At 38.7% G+C, this 20,047-nt stretch overlaps 1 protein-coding gene across 1 annotated transcript in view; it reads right to left on the bottom strand.

Annotated features, from left to right (window-relative positions):
• CFAP70 (cilia and flagella associated protein 70) overlaps window positions 1-20,047 on the bottom strand; it is a 1,838,232-nt gene that overhangs the window by 289,016 nt on the left and 1,529,169 nt on the right. The window contains exon 23 of the mRNA XM_044079382.1: window positions 11,455-11,544. Within this exon, the coding sequence (XP_043935317.1) occupies window positions 11,455-11,544 (90 nt within the window). The remainder of the gene's footprint in view (window positions 1-11,454; window positions 11,545-20,047) is intronic.

Below are 20,047 nucleotides of genomic sequence, written 5' to 3'. Positions count from 1 at the left end.
GCTTTTTTAGCCACCATACAGGAGACACACAGCTATCATCATTTCCTGAAGGGTTTTGGTCTGTCAAGGAAGTACCCGAGTTGCCTGTACACATCCAAGTTAAGTAAAGTCTTTTCTCCTTTGTTTTTCGGATTAGGATAGAACACTCAGAGGTTGATGGCTTGATTCAAGGTAAATTCAGAGAACATTTTAGGTATGAATGATGGATTAGTGAGTAATACAAGTGATAACTGAAACAGTCTTTCAGGTAATGAACTGTAAATCAGCCTGAAAGGTAAGTTTAAAAGGAGGTAAATTAATTTTTCAAGAACAAAGTTTAGATCCCAGAGACGAGGAATTTGCTTTTGAGGAGTCTCATGTGTAGCACTCTTTTCATAAACTGTTTACCTCAAAAAGAGATGAAAGAGGGGGTGCTTAGGTAGACAAGCTGAGATGGCCGCTCTGTGTAGGTCACATAAATATTTCAAAACCAGAGGGGTTGAAACTGTTTTGGGACTTATGATTTTGGCTAGGCACCAGCTAGAAAACATCTTCTACTTGTAAATTTAAGATTTTCTAGTTGCAGGTTTTCTTGCCCCCTTAAATACCTACTGCACATCATCATGGAACAAAAGCCTAGAAGACATCAAAATAGAATCATCCAGACTGTCAGTTGCAATTGCTCTAAGTTGGGGTGTACAGTGTGCTGTGTCAGCAAATCCATTCTGTGGGGAAGCTTGTGGTAACTGCCCTTGGCCAATTACATTAAAAGGGAGGACGAACTTTGCCTGGCAAAAAGGGGTTAACACAGTGATCTTTGGTAATTCTTTCTGAATCTTTTGAAGCCTTGAAAATCATTGGAAAGGGTAGAAATGTATACAGCAACTTTCTTCTCCATGGGAATGATGAAGCGCCTATCTTCCAATCATGGCTGCAAGGATATCTTGAACAGAATTTTTTTCACTCGTTTGTTTTGAAAGGAAATGAACAGATCTACTTGAGGTATTCACCATATCTGGATTACGACCTCTACATGGAGCTTCCACTCGTGAGGGCCTGTCCAGCATCTACTTTGTCCGCTATTGTGTTTTGCTCTGACGGAATACATAAGGCCTGAAGAGTCACAGAATGATGTACAGCCAGCTCGCAGGCCATCACTGCCAACTGGAAAACAGGGTATGACCTTGTACCCCCTTGCTTATTCAGGTACCACATCAAGGCAGTGTTGTCCATGACCAACAGACGCGGACCCGGAGTCCATAAGTGTTGAAGAACTTTTAAGGTATGAATAACTGCCAACATCTCTTTTACATTTATGTGCTCTGTCATGTCCTGAGGAACCCAGAAGCTTTGCACTTGAACTCCAATAGACACTGCTCTCCATGCAAAATCTGAAGTGTTTATCTGGACAAATTGGACAGAGGTTTCAAGACAGAAAGGGAGTCTTGAATTCAGAGACAGTTGATCCCTCCACAATTGCAGTTTCTGTTTCACAAATCCAAGTACTGGTACCTGGAAATCTAAGGGCTGAAGGGTCTGGGTAAAACAATTCTTCAAGTACCACTGAATTTTTCTAATGTGTAGTCTGTCTAGTGGTATCAGGAGGATCATTAATGCCATGAGGCAAAGAAATTTGAGGAACTCTCTTGCTGAGGCTAGAAGAGAGAAATCCAAGAAAATACCCTGGTAAGTCAGGACATTACCTTCTGGCAAGAAGGCCATCCTTTTTATTATAAAAACAATGAGAGTCTTGCACTTAAGGTCTACCGCCCACAAACAGTCCACAAAAATAAAATGAAGTAAAAGTCAGTCGGACCACCAGGACAAAGAACTTTAATAAAATCCACAGATAAAATCCAAGGAGCTCCAAAACATATAAGCAATTTCGGGGCAAGCCCTTCATCAGATAAAACATTCCATTTAAAACAAACATTTAAACAACATATCAACCAATCAGGTCTCAATATTGATATTTGGCCTGGTGGTCCAATTGCCTTTTACTTCATTATCCTTTTTACTGTGCCTGTCAAATACCTCAGAAAAACAGTTCAATGAGAGAGTGTGAAGAAGGACTTTCAAAGGTACAACTTGAAGCTCAGGTGGGAAAAATGGGATGTAAACTTGTCTACAGACTCCAAACACCTGGATACAGAATGTGCAAAAATCAATAAGTTTACTAAATAAGAAAAAATGTGGATGCCTAGGGTTCTGCAATAGGCACCCACTAGGGCTATACAGCAACACTCAAGATATAGTAGATAGTACAAAGGGTATCGCAGAAAATGGATAATGTATGCCAGACACAGCTATTCTCAAACATTTCCTGAAATTGGGAACAATAGGAATATGGTGATAAGTGTCCTTGAGCTATAAAGTCACCATGAAACAGCAGTCTGTAAGCAATGCTAGAACAGACTGTAAAGTGAGCTTTTTGAATTTCAGAACTTTTACAAATGTGTTTAGAGGGGACAAATCTAGGACAGCTCTCCGGGAGTGCTCATTTTTTGGTACCAAAAAAGATTCTGGAGTAAAACCTTTTACCTTTGTGTATCGCAGGCGCTAGTTGTATGACCCCTGCTTCTATCATGTGATGGAGCACTGGAGGAAACAGCTCTGCCTGACCTGGTGGTTGTGGGGGAATTCTGCTGAAAGAGGGAGGATTTTCTATCCACTGCAAAGTGTATCCTCTCTGAATTATTCTCAGAACCCATTTGCCTGAGACTACTTGTGGCCAAGCTGGGGGGTTGAGAGAGAGAGCCTGGGGGTAGGAGGAAGAGAAGGAAGGGTAAAGGGGAGGAGAACAGTGTTGCTCTGTCCCGTAGCACAGTCATTCCTTTGCAGGGAGCTGATTCTTTTTCAGAATGGAACCCTTCTTTTTTGGTTTTGAGGAATTATCTCCCTGCCATTCTCTTTTGGATCCCTGATCTTTGTTTGGCTGCGATTTAGGAATTATCCCCCTGCCATTCTCTTTTAGATCCCTGATCTTTGTTTGATGCGATTTTTGTTCCTTGAAGGAAGACACCTTGTTTGTTAAGAACTTGGATGCAGGAAACATCCTAGATACCTCATGAACCAATTTGCCTCTATCATCCCACCAATTGATAATCTGTGTAATGAAGGACTCAAACACCAATTCCGAAATTAAAGGTGCATTCAACATTTCGGCTTTTAAATCATCAGAGAAGTCCTGATTATGTAAGCAGGCATTCCATCTTAATGCAACAGAAGAAGGAGCATTTCTTGAGACTGTATCTGTACATTCAAGCACATCTCTCAAAGCATGTTTCAAAACCTGAGTCAAATTAGAAACAATTTTATTCATATAAGACTTTTGCTCTGCAGGTAAGGATGAAGCAAAATCATCCAAACTTTATGTAAACTGTAAAATAAATTTCCACATGTAGCCTTGATAAGTTAACATTCTAAACTCTAGATTACTAGAAAGACATATCCATTTGCCATTTTTCCACTTTATCAGGGGCCATGGGATTAGATGATGCCAAGGACTTTTTATTTGAGCAGGCAGCTGGGGAGACCATAGCTAGGTTAGCAATCAAATGAGAAAAAAAGACTTGTTAAATCTGAAGGAGAATCTATATTTTCTCTGAACCTTTTTAGGGACTGTTGAAATAGACACTGGCACCTTGCAGGCAGCTTTATAAACATCTTCCAAGGCTGATAAGACAGGGGAAATAGCCACACAATTGAGCATCTATCCCTCTATAAGGTCATATACCCTGCCTAGCTCTGAGGTAGTTCCTGACTTTTCCCAAGCAAAAACATCACAGAATCTAGCAATTATCTGAGGAAAAATGAACACTTGTTTGGACTTTAGCTAAGGTTCACCTTCCAAAGAATCAGAGTGACTGAATTCAGAGTAAACTAGGAAATCACCATTGTCTTCATCAGATTCCTCATCATTTTCTGAAACAGAAAGGTCTCTAGCCATACAAGCACTAGAGCCATGTACGAGAACACAACCATCAGAATTAGCTGTCTGTAGATCATTCTTAGCCAAGGAAACCACATCAGCCTTTTAAACAGCTATAATCTAATTATGACCGATATTATTGAGCTTCTGTTTGGTTCCCCCATACCTGTGCCAGGTATTGGAATAGCCCTGGAGAATGTGTCTAAAACCTGTCCCACATTGGCTGGCAAAGCTACACTAGAGGACGAAGGGGCAAAAGACAAGTGATCTGTAGGCCAAGCAGTGGCCCTTTCAGAATCATTAACTGTAGCTTGGGGCATGTTTTTATTTATTTATTTATTTTTAGGTATAACCAGATTTGATGGGGGTACCATAGTTAGGAACCATTAGCTAAGGGAAGAGAACACAATTCAAAATAATAAACTGAGAATACTGGATATCAAAATAAGCACTTAAACTTTCAAGTAATAAATATGTCCCCACATAACTAAACTCTGCCAAACTATCCTATTTTCACATAAAACAGTATGAAATGTGTTAAAATTTTTTTTACAATTGCCTGAAGTAAAAAATAGTCAGTAAACTAAGCCTAAACACAAAATTGCGGATAGGGCAGATGTGCCAAACATACCTCTCAACTGTACAGATTTTGGCAGAAGTTCTAGATTTTTGTTTCATATTTTTGATCCATTTTTCATAAGACTATGATTTTCTGGCAACATATTGCCAAGTCATTAAAGATTGAAGTCAGAAATTAATGGCAGACTTCTGAGTTTCAGATTTCATACCCTTCAAAAAATTCATGCTAACATAAAACCTGTTATTCTATCAATTTTGTAAGAGTAATATTTAAAATTTTTCCTATTTTTGGGCCTTCCCCCATTATTTTTGGCTTTGTCCACATTTCTTGCCCCAAGAGGTTGAAAGATATGGTGCGAAACCAGTGTTTAAAATGAGCTCCACATAATTTAACCATGTTAAACTACCATAAACTAATGTTTAATAGCAATTTAAACTATATTTTCTTGTTAAAGTACATTCAAATAACGACTTTAACTGTAAACCTGCAATCCGATGTTAAATACGCACAGAGCAGTCATGCATATAGTGTATAATGTATAAATGCTGTAAAAATCTAAGTTCAGCAATATTTTCCTGTCAAAAGATGAAAGTAAAGTAACAGTATTGTTTCCAGCACCTACATGAAAGTGAGATTTACTCTTACCTTAGAAAACACCACTTTTCTGTTCTTCCTAAGTTATACTGTTATACTCATTGCTGCCTAATTAGTGAATGAATGCAGTGACAAACAACTGGCACAGATGAGCCCTAAACTGCAATTCAGTTTCTCTGGCTGTTACTTCTTCCCATTTCATATCCTGTATATTTGAATTTCTTATTGTTCCTTTTACTTCTTCTATCCAGTCAGCATCTTTGTTATACACCACAGGGTCTTCATAGATATTTCTCCAAAATGTGTCTATTTCTTCTTTTTTGGTAGTGTTTCAATTCCTTTTGCTTAGTTTCCCAATTGTCTATAAATTTTTTTGGGTCATCAATGAATTGTTTACTTTGTACGTTTCCTTTATATTTATCTGCACATCTTCAAAATTTTTCTGTCCCTGTTGATATTTTTAGCTGATTATTTGCAGTTGTGTATGACAGAACCTGGTCTGTTCTAAAACTACGTTTATAGGAGGTTACTAGTGTAGCAGCCTTAGAGCTTTTACAAGCCTAGCCATGTTAATCCTACATATCCCCATTTGTTCTTTTTGGGTAGTTTGCAGAATGAATTTATGAACAGAGCGGGACATGGGTGCCATCCCAGGGGTGAATTTGCAGTCTCCCATCCAATTATCTAGGTTGCATTTGAATAGGGTCAGTGAGGAGCTTGTTTTACGTGAATAGGAAGTCTATTCCAGAGAAGCAGTAGACTCTGGGAGACATATCTGTCTCTCCAGCATGTTCTGTTAATGTCACAAGCTAGACTGAGATCCCTAGAGCGAGTGACTCTTGTGCTATTTCCCTAGAGCGAGTGACTCTTGTGCTATTTGACTTGCGGATAGGGCAGGTTGCTTTTATCACATCTATCTTTCTAAGTATTTTTGTTGATCTGTTTCCTCTTCTGTACTCTAATAACAGTGACACTTCTTGTTTTAACTGCTTTATAATTTTCTCTATTTGATACCTCCATGATGGCATTTGATTTCTTCCCTTCCTTTCCCTTATTGCCCTGTATTTTTTTGGTAAGACGTTATTAATTTAGCTGCTCAGTAATATATCTTATTTATTTCTGTTACATCACATGAATTTCTGTTAATAGTCTTGATTACTGTACTCATTTGTTTTATCAGACTTCTAACATTTTGGGTCTTATTCACTTTCTGTAATCTATTTCTGTCATCGATCTTAATATGTCTATCCATCTCTATTAAATCAAGCAACTCTTCCCTTAGATCTTTTTCTTCTAAAGTGAGGGCACATTCTTTATTCTTCTTTTCCTGCAGGCATTCTACAGAAAGTTCCAGAACATCTTCTTGTGATATATTCTCTTTAGCACCTTGCATCATCTGCTGCTAAACTACAAAGGGATACATGATAAGGACATACAGAAAGGTTGGAGCTCAAAGCAGGCAACAGATGAGTTCCCCAAAAAGACATCCCTTAGGTCTCACTAGGATAGAGGGAAGGGAGTTGGATGGTGGGGAGTTGAGGAAGAATGAAATGGACAATGCAGATTCATCATTTGGTGAGTACATAACTTTTGTATCTGATGTTGTCATTTTCACTGATTCCTCAACTGATGGGACAGAGTCTCCAGCTGGATGAATCTTTGGTGGTACTCATAGAAGGATATTCCGGAGTACAGTAGAACCAAATGCTGCCTCCTTTCTAGACAGTATGTCTAACTTGCAATGAACAATAAATATATGAGCACTGGATTAAGTAGCAGCTGCACAAATATCATCTATGGAAGCTCTTGACCAGAAGGCCATTGAGGTGGCTACTGATCTCATGGAATTTGCTTTGGTGGGCTTGGGTAAAGCTTAACCGCTTTCTTTGTAAACAACAAATATACAATCAGTTAACCATTTGGCTAGAGTCACTTTAGAAACTGCTTCACTCATGTTTTTTTTTGGAAAAGGAGACAGACAATTGATCAGATTTTCTGAGATCCAGTGTTTTGTGTAAAAAAAGCCTCAGCTGCCTATGTACATCTAGAAGATGCAGAATATATTCACCTTTGTTTGAAAAATTAGGGAAGAACACAGGTAAATTGATTACCTGATTTAAGTTTGATTTGGAAGCTACCTTAAGCAGAAATGATGGGTTTGTGCATAAAGATACACTATGAAAGACCATTTATGGAGATCTTGCAGGAAGGGCTTGGAGTTCTGATACATGTCCAGCAAAAGAAATAGTAACCAGAAAGATTGTTTTCCAGGATAACAACTTAAGCTCCATCTTAGTGGAAGGTTCAAAGGGAGGTTGGGTAAGAGCTTGTAAGAGAACCGTCAAATCCCAAGGAGGTTTAGGATCTTTAACTGGGGACCTAAGTAGAATGGTACCTTTAAGGAAGGTCTTGCATAATCTTGAGGAATCCAGTTAAAAATGATTCTTTCCTGAATGAAAAATTTAAATGGCCATTAGTTGAACCTTGATAGTAGAGTAGCTCACCCCTTTATTAAAAAATGAGGCAAAAAAAATTGAGAACTGCTGAGACTGGGTCAGAGTAAGGATTCAAATCTCTCTGAAGGGCCCAGAATGAAAAACATTTTCATTTACTCTTGTAAATTTTCCTAGGGAAAAGCTTCTCAAAGGATAAAAGAATCTGTCAAACTGGGGAAGAAAGCCTGGGCTGTCTATCATTCACTGGAACTGGAGAAACCATGCAGTTAACTTGAAACCTTTGATGTCTGGATTATTGCCTCTCTCTTGGGTGAGATAGAAGGTCTGGATGTAGATCCCGTATCCAAGGAAGATAAATAAGATGAGGCCAGAGAAAAGGAAACCAGACCTGTCGTGACCAAAAAGGTGCAATGAGGATGATTGTGCTCTTCAACTGGAATGCTTTCTGTCGACGTTTGGGGATTAATTATAAGGAAGGATAAGCATCTGGAAGACCCGAGGGCCAATTATGGACCACAGTATCTCTCTGAGACTCTCCCTATGGTGAGACAAGGGCAAAGAACCTGTTGCACTTGTTGTTGAGGGGAGAAGCAAAAAGATCACAGCAAGTTCGACCCCATCAGCGAAAATCTCTTTGTCACTGTTTGACTGAGAGACCACTCATGATGCATCAAAATGGAACTGCTTAGTCTGTCTGTGAGCAAGAATGTTTTCCCTGGTATGTGCATTTCCAAAGGAAAAAGACCAGAAGAGATTGCCTATTGCTGTGCTCTCATTGCTTCTCGACACAATGGGTAAGATCTGGCTCCCCTCATTTTGTTGATATACCCAACTACTGACATGTTGTCCATATATATATAGCAATCATCCCAAAGGTAGAAAATCTTGAACAGTCTGCAAATCTAGTAGGACAGCTCTCATTGCTAGGATACTGATGTGTAGATTGGCCTCTTTCCAGAACCACGCACCTTGAACTGTCCTTTCCAAGAAATATCCCTCCTACCCAATCTGGGAGGTGTCTATGGTGACTGTGACTACTGATTGAGGGAGAACAAAGGGATGACCTTGACAGACTTCTGAATGAATCCATCAAAGAATTTATTCCTTGCAAACTTTGGAAATCTTGACTGTATCGCTTAGAGGATGTTGAAATATAGACCATTATAATGAGAGAGTCCATTGAAAAACATCCTTATGATACCTGGCTAATGGGACTAGAATAATTGTGGCTGCCATCAATTCTAACGCTTGGAGGACTAGTCTTGCTGTCAGATGGGAAAGACAGATCACCTTCCTGAGACCTGAGGGTGCAAACCCTTGTTATAGAAAGCAAGGTTATCTGGTTGGTCATGTCTAGAACAGTACCTATGAACTCCAAGGTCTGTGTAGGGTTAAGCTGTTATTTGGTGTAGCTGACTGTGATACCCAAAAAGCAATATAACTAGAACAAGTAATCCCTCACTTGAATCAATAGATGTCTGGATGGGGCAGTCAGGAGCCAGTTGTCTAAATACAAAAAAAAAAAAAAAAACTGAAATCCCAGCAGTCTCAGGTGAGCCACTAACACCATCATGCATTTGGTGAACACCCTGGGGGCTATGGTGAGAACAAAAGGCATTGCTCTGAACTGGCAATGGCTGGTTTCCAGCTGGAAGTACAGGCATCTTTTTGACAGCCTGTTCATTTTGATATGATAGCATGCATCATTAAGATTTATCAAGCACATCCAGTCATCCTTTTGTAGAAGAGAAAAACGGATTGAACCATGAATATCCAGAACTTTGAGTATTTTATGTACTGGTTGACTCTGCTGAGATCTAGAATTGGTTTCAAATCCCCTGTCTTCTTTGGCACTAAAAAGAATCTGGCAGAACTTTTTGGATTACAGTTTTTTTCCTGGCAGCTTTTCTATTTCTAAGACTGTAGCCTCCCCTGATTGGGTGGAACATTAGGGATCTTTTCAACTTTGTTGGTGGAATCTGAGAAAATGATATGAAATAGCTTCCAGGTATGATTTTCTGCACCCTAGTGTCTTTTGTGATGGATGCCCAGGCTTTTGAGTGCAGAAATAAGCACCCCTGACTCCCTCCAGAATGCAGCAATCAGGTAATACTTAAGGAGCACTGGTAAGGTCTGTCAAAAAAAGGTATCTCTGAAGCCCTGGTTCTGCAGACCATCTCTGCCATGAGAGGGGCATCTTCCATTAGAGTTACCCTCTCTGCCCGGGAGGAACTATCTATTCATGACTGCTGGAAGCATGCTTGGGACTTGCAGAACCACATATTTCTGTTACTTGACTGATTACTGAAGAAAGATCTCTGAGGAGTTGAAATTCCAGTGGCAGATATTGCCTTTCCATCTTGTTCACATATGGAGAGTGCTTCTTTAATTTGAAGCTGAACAAAGGCAATCCATCAAAGGGAGCATTGAAGGATTCCACAAAATCACACAAGCACATCAAGGCATGCCTCCTGACCACTATGCCTGAATCTGCAGCCCTACAGGTATCCTCAGTATTAGACATTAACCTCATGGATACATTAGAGATGGACTGTAGGGTGGCCAGTTGTTAAGAAGCTTTATTCTGGTCCTCCATAGACATGGGCCCTGAAAGGGATTTGTAAAGCTCCTTGATCAAATCCCTTTTTAGTCTGGTGAAATGTGTCAAATAATTCAATGATTGTAAGGCAAAGGTAGCTGAGGTCTTAGCATGCTTGCCGAACCTGTCCAGCACCCTCAACTTTCTATTAGGAGGGTGGACAGATGAGCTTTGTTCTGCAAGCTCTCTCTTGCTGGCTGCCGCCACCACCATAGCATCTACAGGGACTCCCTTGCTCCAGTGGGCCCTATCTCTTGGAGGAGCTAGAAAATTGTCGGGTATCTTAGTGATAGGTTCCACTGTATTGGGTTCCTTCCATGCTCAGCATGAGATAAGGTTGATTAACTCATCAGATGTAGGGACCATCCAACACCAGATCAGTCATACTACACTGTGGACTTCGCAGTCTGAGTTTCAAGTGGCCATAAAGAACATCTGAAAATGCCCTGAACTGAGTCAGCTGTGGTGTTGTCATTGGAGAGATATCCACTGAAATTAATCACAGCAGGGACAGAAAGGAGAGGTACTTCAAGCAGGGGTAGCATAGTATTAGTAAAAGGAACCAACAGCACTTAGGCTACACTAGACAAGAAGTCAGTAGACATCAAGGGCTGGTATTAATTATTTAGTAGTCAGGATACTAAGCATGACGTTTTTTGTATCAAGAAGTGAGATGCAATAAATAAATAAATAAATAAATAAATAAACAAAATATTACAAAGGAATACAGTACAGGGAATGCTTCATGATTTACCCAGGAATGGTTTCCCACTGTGCATGACTAAAACTGTGGCTGACATCAAAATATGCAAAGGAAAGTTATTTTTCTTTTTTTATTGACTAGGCTTTATTACCTTCATACAGTATCTTGCTTTAAATCACAGATAACGAGGCAAGTATCACACAATCTCAGGCTACTATTTCTATATCTACATCTATAGCATCTCTATCTGTGTGTGTGTGTGTGTGTGTGTGTGTGTGTGTGTGTGTGTGTGTGTGTGTGTGTGTGTGTGTGTGTGTGTGTGTGTGTGTACGTGAGTGTATGGTGATTCATGTTTTGAGGTCATAGTATTGATTTGAAGTTTGTCTTGTCATAAAAAAAAAAATACTAAATAAATATCATGTATACATTTTCTGTTCTTCTGCATCTGCACTATCCAAGAACAGACACAGACATTTCAGTTTAGGTTCATCTTCTAAAACATGCTGCCATATAAGCATTTAGCCATACCTATGGCATTACTGGCACATCACTTATTTGTCATATATGAACAACACGGAAACACTGGTCTTTTATAAAATATTTAATTCTTACCCTGTAACAGGCAATCCCCACCCCCAACCAGGAGAGACATGAGGGGGAATTCTTGCAAGCCATAAGGTAGGTATTCTTTGCCTTTTCATACTGTGGAAAAAACAAAAACAACAAAATCAGGAAGATGTTTCTCAGTAGCTCATCATGTCAGGACATTCTGCCTCGTGTCTATATCGCAGTATTCACCAACATTAGTTGCTCACTGTTCTTAAAGACATATGCAGCAGGGCACTTTGAAACAGGACTTGAAATGCAGCAAAATGGTATAACAAAACAATACACCAAATTCTAGTGCACAGAATGTCATCATAAATCAAGTTAAAAAATGAGTACCTAACCACTGTTCTAGCACCTCATATTAGAGACATGGAGCCTGTACTGTCTGTAGATTCCACCTCATCATCTGTTTTGATTCATTTTAAATACCTGTGTCTAAAACAATATACAGTCATTAACAGGACACCTCCAGGCACTACTACATACCATGTACTACAAATCACAGCTTAAATACTGAACGATTACACACATTGCAAACTTTGGCAATCATCAGGAAGCAACCTCACCCCACCACCACCACAATGAAATCTTCCTTTATTGAGCAACCATACAGATCACCCCAAACAGTAAGATCAAAAACACGACTTAATAACTGCCCTTCAGACTCCCTCCACGTTATATAGACTAACTCAGACTGTACAAATAAGAAGTAAGGGAAAGCACAATTATGTAAGCAAACCTACCATAACAGCAGATATTCAAATGATAATTGCTACAGTAGCCTTAGCTACATGAGTAGATTACCCTAGCTTACTACATTTGGGAGGCAGAAGGATAAAGAGTCTGGAAGCCCATGGAGAATGGTCCTAGCAAAGCCTGATCTAGACGTGGACATGGAATCAAGCTTATAGTGTTTTGTAAAAGTATGTACAGAGGACTAAGTTGCAGCTTCTAGAATACTTTCAAAAAAGCAACCCTTTCCATAAACACTAGTAAAGTGTGTAACCAAGGTCCAAAACACCACCAAGAAACAACAAACAATGGTACTGCTGGTCAATAAAGTCTGGAAAGTAAATAGCTTAGTGTATCAAAGTTTTATTCCATGCTTTCGTGTCAGCAGCACTTCTTCAGAACAAGCAATAAAAGCCAAGTCAAGACAATCGCATTAATATACTTGGTTCAAAAAACTATAAACCAATGAAAAAGTTTCATTGAGCAATTGATTAATTAAAACCACCTAAACACACTTGGGTTCTTAAAGCAATATTCAATTAAATATATAAAGCTGTCAAGAAACTACAAAAACTTATTTAGGACTTCCTATTAATAAGTTTCCTGTATTTTAAAAAATATTTGATGTCAATAACATTGTTTAAACCAGGCTTTTTATCAGCCCCTAATTTAATCTGCCAAACAGTTACTTTTTGTTCCACAATATTCTTATAATCACCTTCTCTGGGGTCAACAGATACTTCTTCTAAAATAAAAATCAAGAACAAAGCATTATTAGAGTCCTTGTTCTTAATACTATATACATGTTCGCTGATATGCTCCCTTAAGGTACGAGTGGTCATCCCTATGCAGTATGTGTCACAGCCACTACATAACCCGATGTACACTAGCCCTCTACTTCTGCAAAAAAAACATTTCTTGCAGAAGTAGAGGGGAAGTGTACATTGGGTTATGTAGTGGCTGTGACACATACTACGTAGGGATGACCACTCGTACCTTAATGGAGCATATCAGATAACATGTATATAGTATTAAGAACAAGGACTCTAATAAGGCTTTGTACAAACAAACTATAGAATGTTCAAAATATAAAAAATTCTTGTTTTCTATTTTAGGTGAAGTATCTGTTGATCCCAGAGGAGGTGATTATAAGAATATTGTGGAATAAAAAGAAACTGCTTGGCAGATTAAATTAGGGGCTGATAAAAAGCCCAGTTTAAACAATGTTATTAACATCAAGTGTTTTTTTAAAATACAGGAAACTTATTATTAGGAAGTCCTAAATAAGTTTTTGAAGTTTCTTGACAGTTTTATTTATTTATGAATGTTGCTTTAAGAACCCAAGTGTGTTTAGGTGGTTTTAATTAATCAATTGCTCACTGAAACTTTTTCACTGGTTTATAGTTTTTTGAACCAAGTATATTAATGTGATTGTCTTGACTTGGCTTTTATTGTTTGTTCTGAAGAAGTCCTGCTGAGACAAAAGCGTGGAATAAAACTTTTATACACTAAGCTATTTACTTTCCAGTCTTTATTGACCATCAGTACCATTGTCTGTTGTTAACCCTTTCCATAAAGCCATAGTTGAAGCTAAGACCCTGGCAGAGTGAGATTTGATCCTGCCTGGAATAGTTTTGTTGTAGAGATAGTATAACAAAAGGTAACAGCCTTAGAGAACCATTTTAAAAAGTTTTTTTTGACACGTTGTCCTTCTTATCTTCACAAGAAATGAAAAATTGATGCAATGATCTGAAAGATTTAGTTCTGTAAAGATAGTACCTGAGCTGTCTGTGGATATCCAAGGTATATAAAATCCTTTCTTACTCATTTTTGAGTTCAGAAAAGAAAATGGGGAGATGAATAGTTTGGCTTAAAGTAAACCTGGACACCACTTTAGGCACAAAGGAAGGACTGGTATTCAAAGAAACACTAAAACCTGTAGAAAAGAAGATAGGGGTGACTTACCATAAGAGCTTGCAACTCAGATACCCTTCTTGAAGTGGTCAGAACAACCAGTGAAATTGTTTTCCATGTTAAGAACCTGAAGTAAGACAGGTTATTTGGTTCAAACAGAACAAATATTAACTTCTCTAACATAATATTAAGATCCCAAAGAGGTGCCAAATCTTTTTTTGGAGATGTCTTATGCAAAACCCCTTTCAAAAACATTTTGACATAAGAATACACTGAAAAAGTTAGATCCATGGGCAGATATCCATCTAAATCCCTCTAAACCCTCCTCACACTCAAGAATACAAATAGGTGTGTAGTTACTGAGACAAGATTTAAAATGGCAGACAGTACTCCAGCAGTGAAAGGTTTCTGTGCCTTTCATACTTTTATAACAGTAGCTGCACAGACAAGGGCTAAAGGAGGAGGTGTCTCAATATACATAGAGAATCAAGCATACCTCTGGGGTGGTTATGCAGGATGAAGTGCTGGAGTTCCTGCATGTGCAGATCACCATAGACAAAATCCCATACCATATTGTAGCTAGCTTTTGGTCTCCCTCCATGTCCCAAGAAGCTCAGAATGCATACTTGGACCAACTGGAGACATTTACCTTCCAATCTAACACCCTACTCATTGGAGCATGAACTAACCATCTATAGACTGGGGATCCTATATGGCCTTAAATCTATAGGCACAGAGATTCCTGGACTTTGTAAATACAAACATTTCGACCAAATAGTGAATACACCTACTAGAAGCTCCAAAATACTGGACTTCCTGCTTACAAATATGGCAGAATGCTGCAACCCCCCCCCCCCCCATGTCTTATCCACCCTGGTATTGTCTGAACATAAAGCTGTCTTCTTTGAAATCAGAATCAACTTCATAATCCCATTAAAACCAGTAACAGGAACTATTCCAAAGCAAATTATCTTTTTTATTAAGTGATGGGTTTTCAAAATTCAATACCCCTCCGAACCCAGAGAACATAGCAGCCTGTGCTGAATTGCTCTCAGAAACTCTGCACGACCATGTCAGTGGCTGCATAGATGCTGGAGGACTAACCCCAGAGACAAATTGCCTGGTGGCATTCTGAATCAAACAGGATATACAACAAAAGGAAAAACATTATGGCAAAAATCAGGAAGGGTAATTCCCATAAAGACAGAAACTATCTCGTTAAAGTAAATAGGCAAGTACAAGGAATAATTAGGTTAAGAAAAGCCAACTTTGAGGTTAACATAGTTCCCAAGTGAAAGATAGCCATAAGGCCTTCTACAGCTATGTCAGAAACCTCAAGGGCAGCACACAGCAATGTGCTAAAGTGGTGGTTAATGGTGCCACATTCACTGAGCCTGGTGATATAGCAAACATGTTAGCAGACAAATTCAGTCTCAACTTTACTCCCCCATCATCCCCTCAAAAATACCCTTAGACATAACCCCTCCAACTATAACTAGGGAGCATGTACTGGCTGCATTCACTATAGCTAAGATCACGGCCTCAGTGGGCCATAATATCCCAAATTGCCTCTTGAATAGTCTAAAATAGGACTTATCAGGACTACTGATTCACTATTTAACTGTTGCCTTAGAACAGCCTTTGTGCTATGTGAATGAAGGGAGGACCTTCAGTAGATTCTGGAAACTATGGGCTCATTAGTCTGACTAGTCTTGTTTGCAAAGCCATGGAAAGAATTATCATGCAAATTATCAGCAAGAGCACAGAAGACCTCCAGACAATGGATCCATCCTAGTTTGTCTTTGACATCTCTTAAAACTCAGTACCAAGAAATGCATTATAGTACTTTTTTGAAGTCTCCACCTTGGGTACCTACATCATACATAAAGCATCCCTAAAAGTTGATTCACTAGTCAGGAATATGGGAACTCATGTAGATAGTAACCTAGTCTTTGACCAACACGTGTTCAAGGTAGTAAGAAAATCCTTCTATGCTGCTCAGCTTATAAGTAAGGGCATGGCATCTAGGCCAAGAAAGGTCATCATAACACTGTATTTGACCCTCATCAGACCCATCATAGAGTATAATGCCCCCTTTGGTATGTACCCGACCTGCACATGCAGCAACTGGAATGTCTACAAAGATTCCTTACAAAAAGAATACAGAGAGTAAACACAATGCCCTGTGTTGATCGACTCAAAGCCTTGTCTCTTTACTCAGTATCATACAGACGTCTGAGAGGTGATTTTTGACTGACATACAATAAGAAATAAGAAATCACTGGAAACTAGGGTGGAGGAGATGCACTTTGAATCCTTTTAATATCCACAAGTAAATTTCAGGTACGCTTTTAATATCCACAAAGTAAATTTCATGTACACAAGCATAAAATTTTTGCCTAGAGGGCTTCCTCAGGCATATGAAAACTTACATCAACCAGTGAATGGTTTAATTAGTGTAAAAAGGTCACATGCACAAATCAATTGACAGTTAAAATTAAAAGAACAGTATGTTCTTAAAAACATTATATGTAATAACAAGTATGTGAAACTTAGAGGCTTGTAAAAACACATAAACCTAATATAAAAATGGGTATAAAAAATGTATATAAAGTTTATAAAAGGCAGCTAGTTTACATGTGAAATATACATATATTGCTGCAACAAATATACTTAGACTCATGCTTTGTTATGAGTATAGGTTTAAGAGGGGCAATAACATTAAGCCCTGGCATAATATGAGCCTTAAACTTCAAAATCTACTTCAATTCCACTCTCTCAGTTCTTAGAACAATATTTTCACCTTTTATGTCTTCATATACAACTTTTAAAATCAGGAATTTAAAACTGTGGGTAGATCCATTCTCCAGCTTATGTTTGCTTAAGATATTAGTAACTACTTCTCTATTAATTTCTAAGAGGTGACTAGGTATGCGTTTTTTAAGTCTCTGGTTTGTTTTACCTATATAATAGGAAGTGCAGTCACTGCATGTTGCTAGATATACCAGATTCCTGGTGTTACAATTACCATAGGCTGTAATTTCAAAATTTGTGGCTGTTACAGGGTGCGTAATAATAGTGTCAATGTACTTACAGAATACACAACTGCCACATTTGTAAGTGTCTTTTTTCCATGAGCTGGATGTAAACCACAATCTGGGTTGTTCTCTATAGCATAATATTCTTTTTAAGTTACTGTGTCTCTTATGTAAAAACAGGGGTTGTGAAGTGATATAATTATTAACTGATAGAACATCCTGTAGTATGTGCCAGTGTTTACGGATTATATTTTCAATGGCTAAAGAGTTCCTATTATAAGTCAAGGTACACCAAAGATTATGTTTAGTGGTAGTATGGGTATCATGCTTTAAGTACCTATCTCCTCGGTTAAAGAAAATAAGGGCAGCAACTGTATTTCATTTCTTTTTAATGTCTTCACATATCTGCTGGACTTCTTGCTTGTTGTAACCTCTAAGGGCTAAGTCTTCAACAGCAACCATCATCTGTTCTAACATATTTTTGTCTTGAGTATTTAATCTAGCTATTCTCAAGAACTGGTTATGCCTGGCATACAAGGCATCCCTGGACCATGTCTTAATGAACCTTATGCACATCTGAAAAACAAACAGCATCAGAACTACTAGATTAAAATACTTAAATTTTGCTTGTGATATAAATAGGACACGCTGGACAGACAGATATGTTTCTCAGAAAATTCCTATTCTCTGGAACAGGCTAGCCATGCATGGAACCAGAGTTCCTCCCTATCCCTATTTAAGTGCAACTTGGACCAGTGGATGAATAATCAGAAATTCATCCCTGGACTATCTCCTATGTCTCTGATGGACAGTGCCAGTCAGTAAATCATCATCTATATAAATCAAATTTCTCAGTCACATTTGGGGTGCATGGCTAAGCGTATAAGGGCCCTTTTGTTTGTTAGCCTAGTACACACCTATGAACCTATAACATGGCCAATAAATGAACCATGACAGAGGTGTAAGAAAGGCCATAGGATATTAACTCACACAAATATTGTAAAACTAGAGAACAACTTGCTCTGAATGGGTGGTGGTTATGTTGTTGGCACTAACTAGAAAACCTTTCCATTTGCTAATATATGATTTTCTGATAGCAGGCTTTCTTGCCTCTATTAGTACATGCTGCACGTCCTCAGTAAACAGATGCCTAAAAGGAATTAAGACCCTATCATCCAGGCAGTCAACTGAAGTTGACTGATGTTGCATTATATCAAACACCAATGTTCTTGTGTAAGTAGATCCAGTCTGTGAGGAAACTTGTGGTAATTGCCCCGGCCATTTCCAAATGAAGGAAGAACCACAGTTGTCTGGGTCAGAAGGGAGTTACCACAATGATCTTGGGGGATTCCTTCTGAATCTTCAGATGCACCTTGGATATTAGCGGAAAAGGAGGAAAAGCATAAAGAAACATTCCTGTCCAAGGAAATCCTCAAGGATGGATCAAATCTTGGGAGATCCCCAATCTAGTTTCCATTCATGCCCTTGTCCTGCTCAGCTTATCTGCCACAGTTTTGCTCTGAAAGAAAGCAGGATGGCTGTAGACTGAGGATTGTGCTGTGAAGCTATATCCCGATCTACTACGTCTAGTCTGCAGAGGGGGGTGCAACCTGGTTCTCCCTTGCTTGTTGCACTACATGACTGGGGTATTGTCTTAAGAGCCTGAGAAGGTCCCATGGAACAAATATGATTCATATAGTTAAGTGCCTTGATCAGAGCAATCATCTCTTTTATATTTATATACTTGCTTCTGTTCTTGGTGTCCCATGCATCTTGAAACTTTATCCTGCCTGAGACTGCAGCCCAAGTTTGAGGTGTTGGTGATAATTGACTGCCTTAAAACAGGTGTGGGAGGGAGAAGAGGTGTATTGGATTTTGGGATATCTGTTGTCTCCGCAAAGTGATTTCTCTCCTGAGGAACGCAAACATTGGGATCTGAAAAGACAAAGAGCATTGAATCTGGGATCAAAGAGACTTCAGATGCCAATGTAGTTTTCTCACGTGGAGACTTGCAAGGGGTATCATAAGAATCACAGAAACCATGAAATCCAAAATCCTGAGGTATTTCCTCACAGTGAGTGACGTTTGAGTGGAAAACCCTAGAAAAAGATCCAGATGTGATGGATTTATATTTTTCCCTGTTGAAGACAAGCTCTTTGAACTGTGGTGTCTAAGTAACAGTTCAGAAGCATAATAAACTTATAATAAATAAAAAAATGAGAAATGAGAAGGAGTCAAGAAATACTTTTGAATGTTCTCTTGGAATCCCAGCTTGTGTAAAAGATATCTAATCAAAGACAGACATTTCAGACACTTTGGAAAAGATTCTGCAAAGATAAGCAAGTCATCTAAATATGGAAAATGTGTATTACAGCCTGCAATAAACTATAATTGGAGCTAAACATTTTGTGATTATTCATGGTACAGTGGATAGGCCAAAGGATAAGGCAAAGAATTTATAATGTAATCCAGACATACAAAACCTTACGAAATGCCTGAAGTCTGGATGAAGAGGAATGTGATGACAACCATCTATTAAATTTAGTGTTACCAGAAAACATTAATGAGGAAGAAAAGGTAACAGGTTGTGAAGTGACATCATTTTGAATTTGGGCACTATCACAAACAGGTTTAGGAAAAAAAAGATTCAGAAGTGGTCTGCAAGCATTTTCATTCTTTGGCACTAAAAACATCTTTGAATAAACTGCTTTCCTACCTGAGAAGGGGAAATGTCTCTATCACTTCCTGGGATAGCATGTGAGGAACAACAGGTGGAAACAAAACATTCTGGTCTGGAGGATCAGGAATTACCCCTGGAAATCAGGAATTTCATCCCATTGCCATCTGTAACCTTGATGAATGATCTTCAGAACTCATTTGTCTGAAAGTATATGTTGTCAAAGAGGAAAATG

The sequence above is a fragment of the Protopterus annectens genome, chromosome 8.part0 (genome assembly GCF_019279795.1).
Source record: "Protopterus annectens isolate FY-2018-M chromosome 8.part0, PAN1.0, whole genome shotgun sequence".
NCBI lineage: Eukaryota > Metazoa > Chordata > Ceratodontiformes > Protopteridae > Protopterus > Protopterus annectens.
The sequence above is the reverse complement of the archived record's forward strand: the minus strand, read 5'-3'. Positions and strand labels throughout refer to the sequence as shown.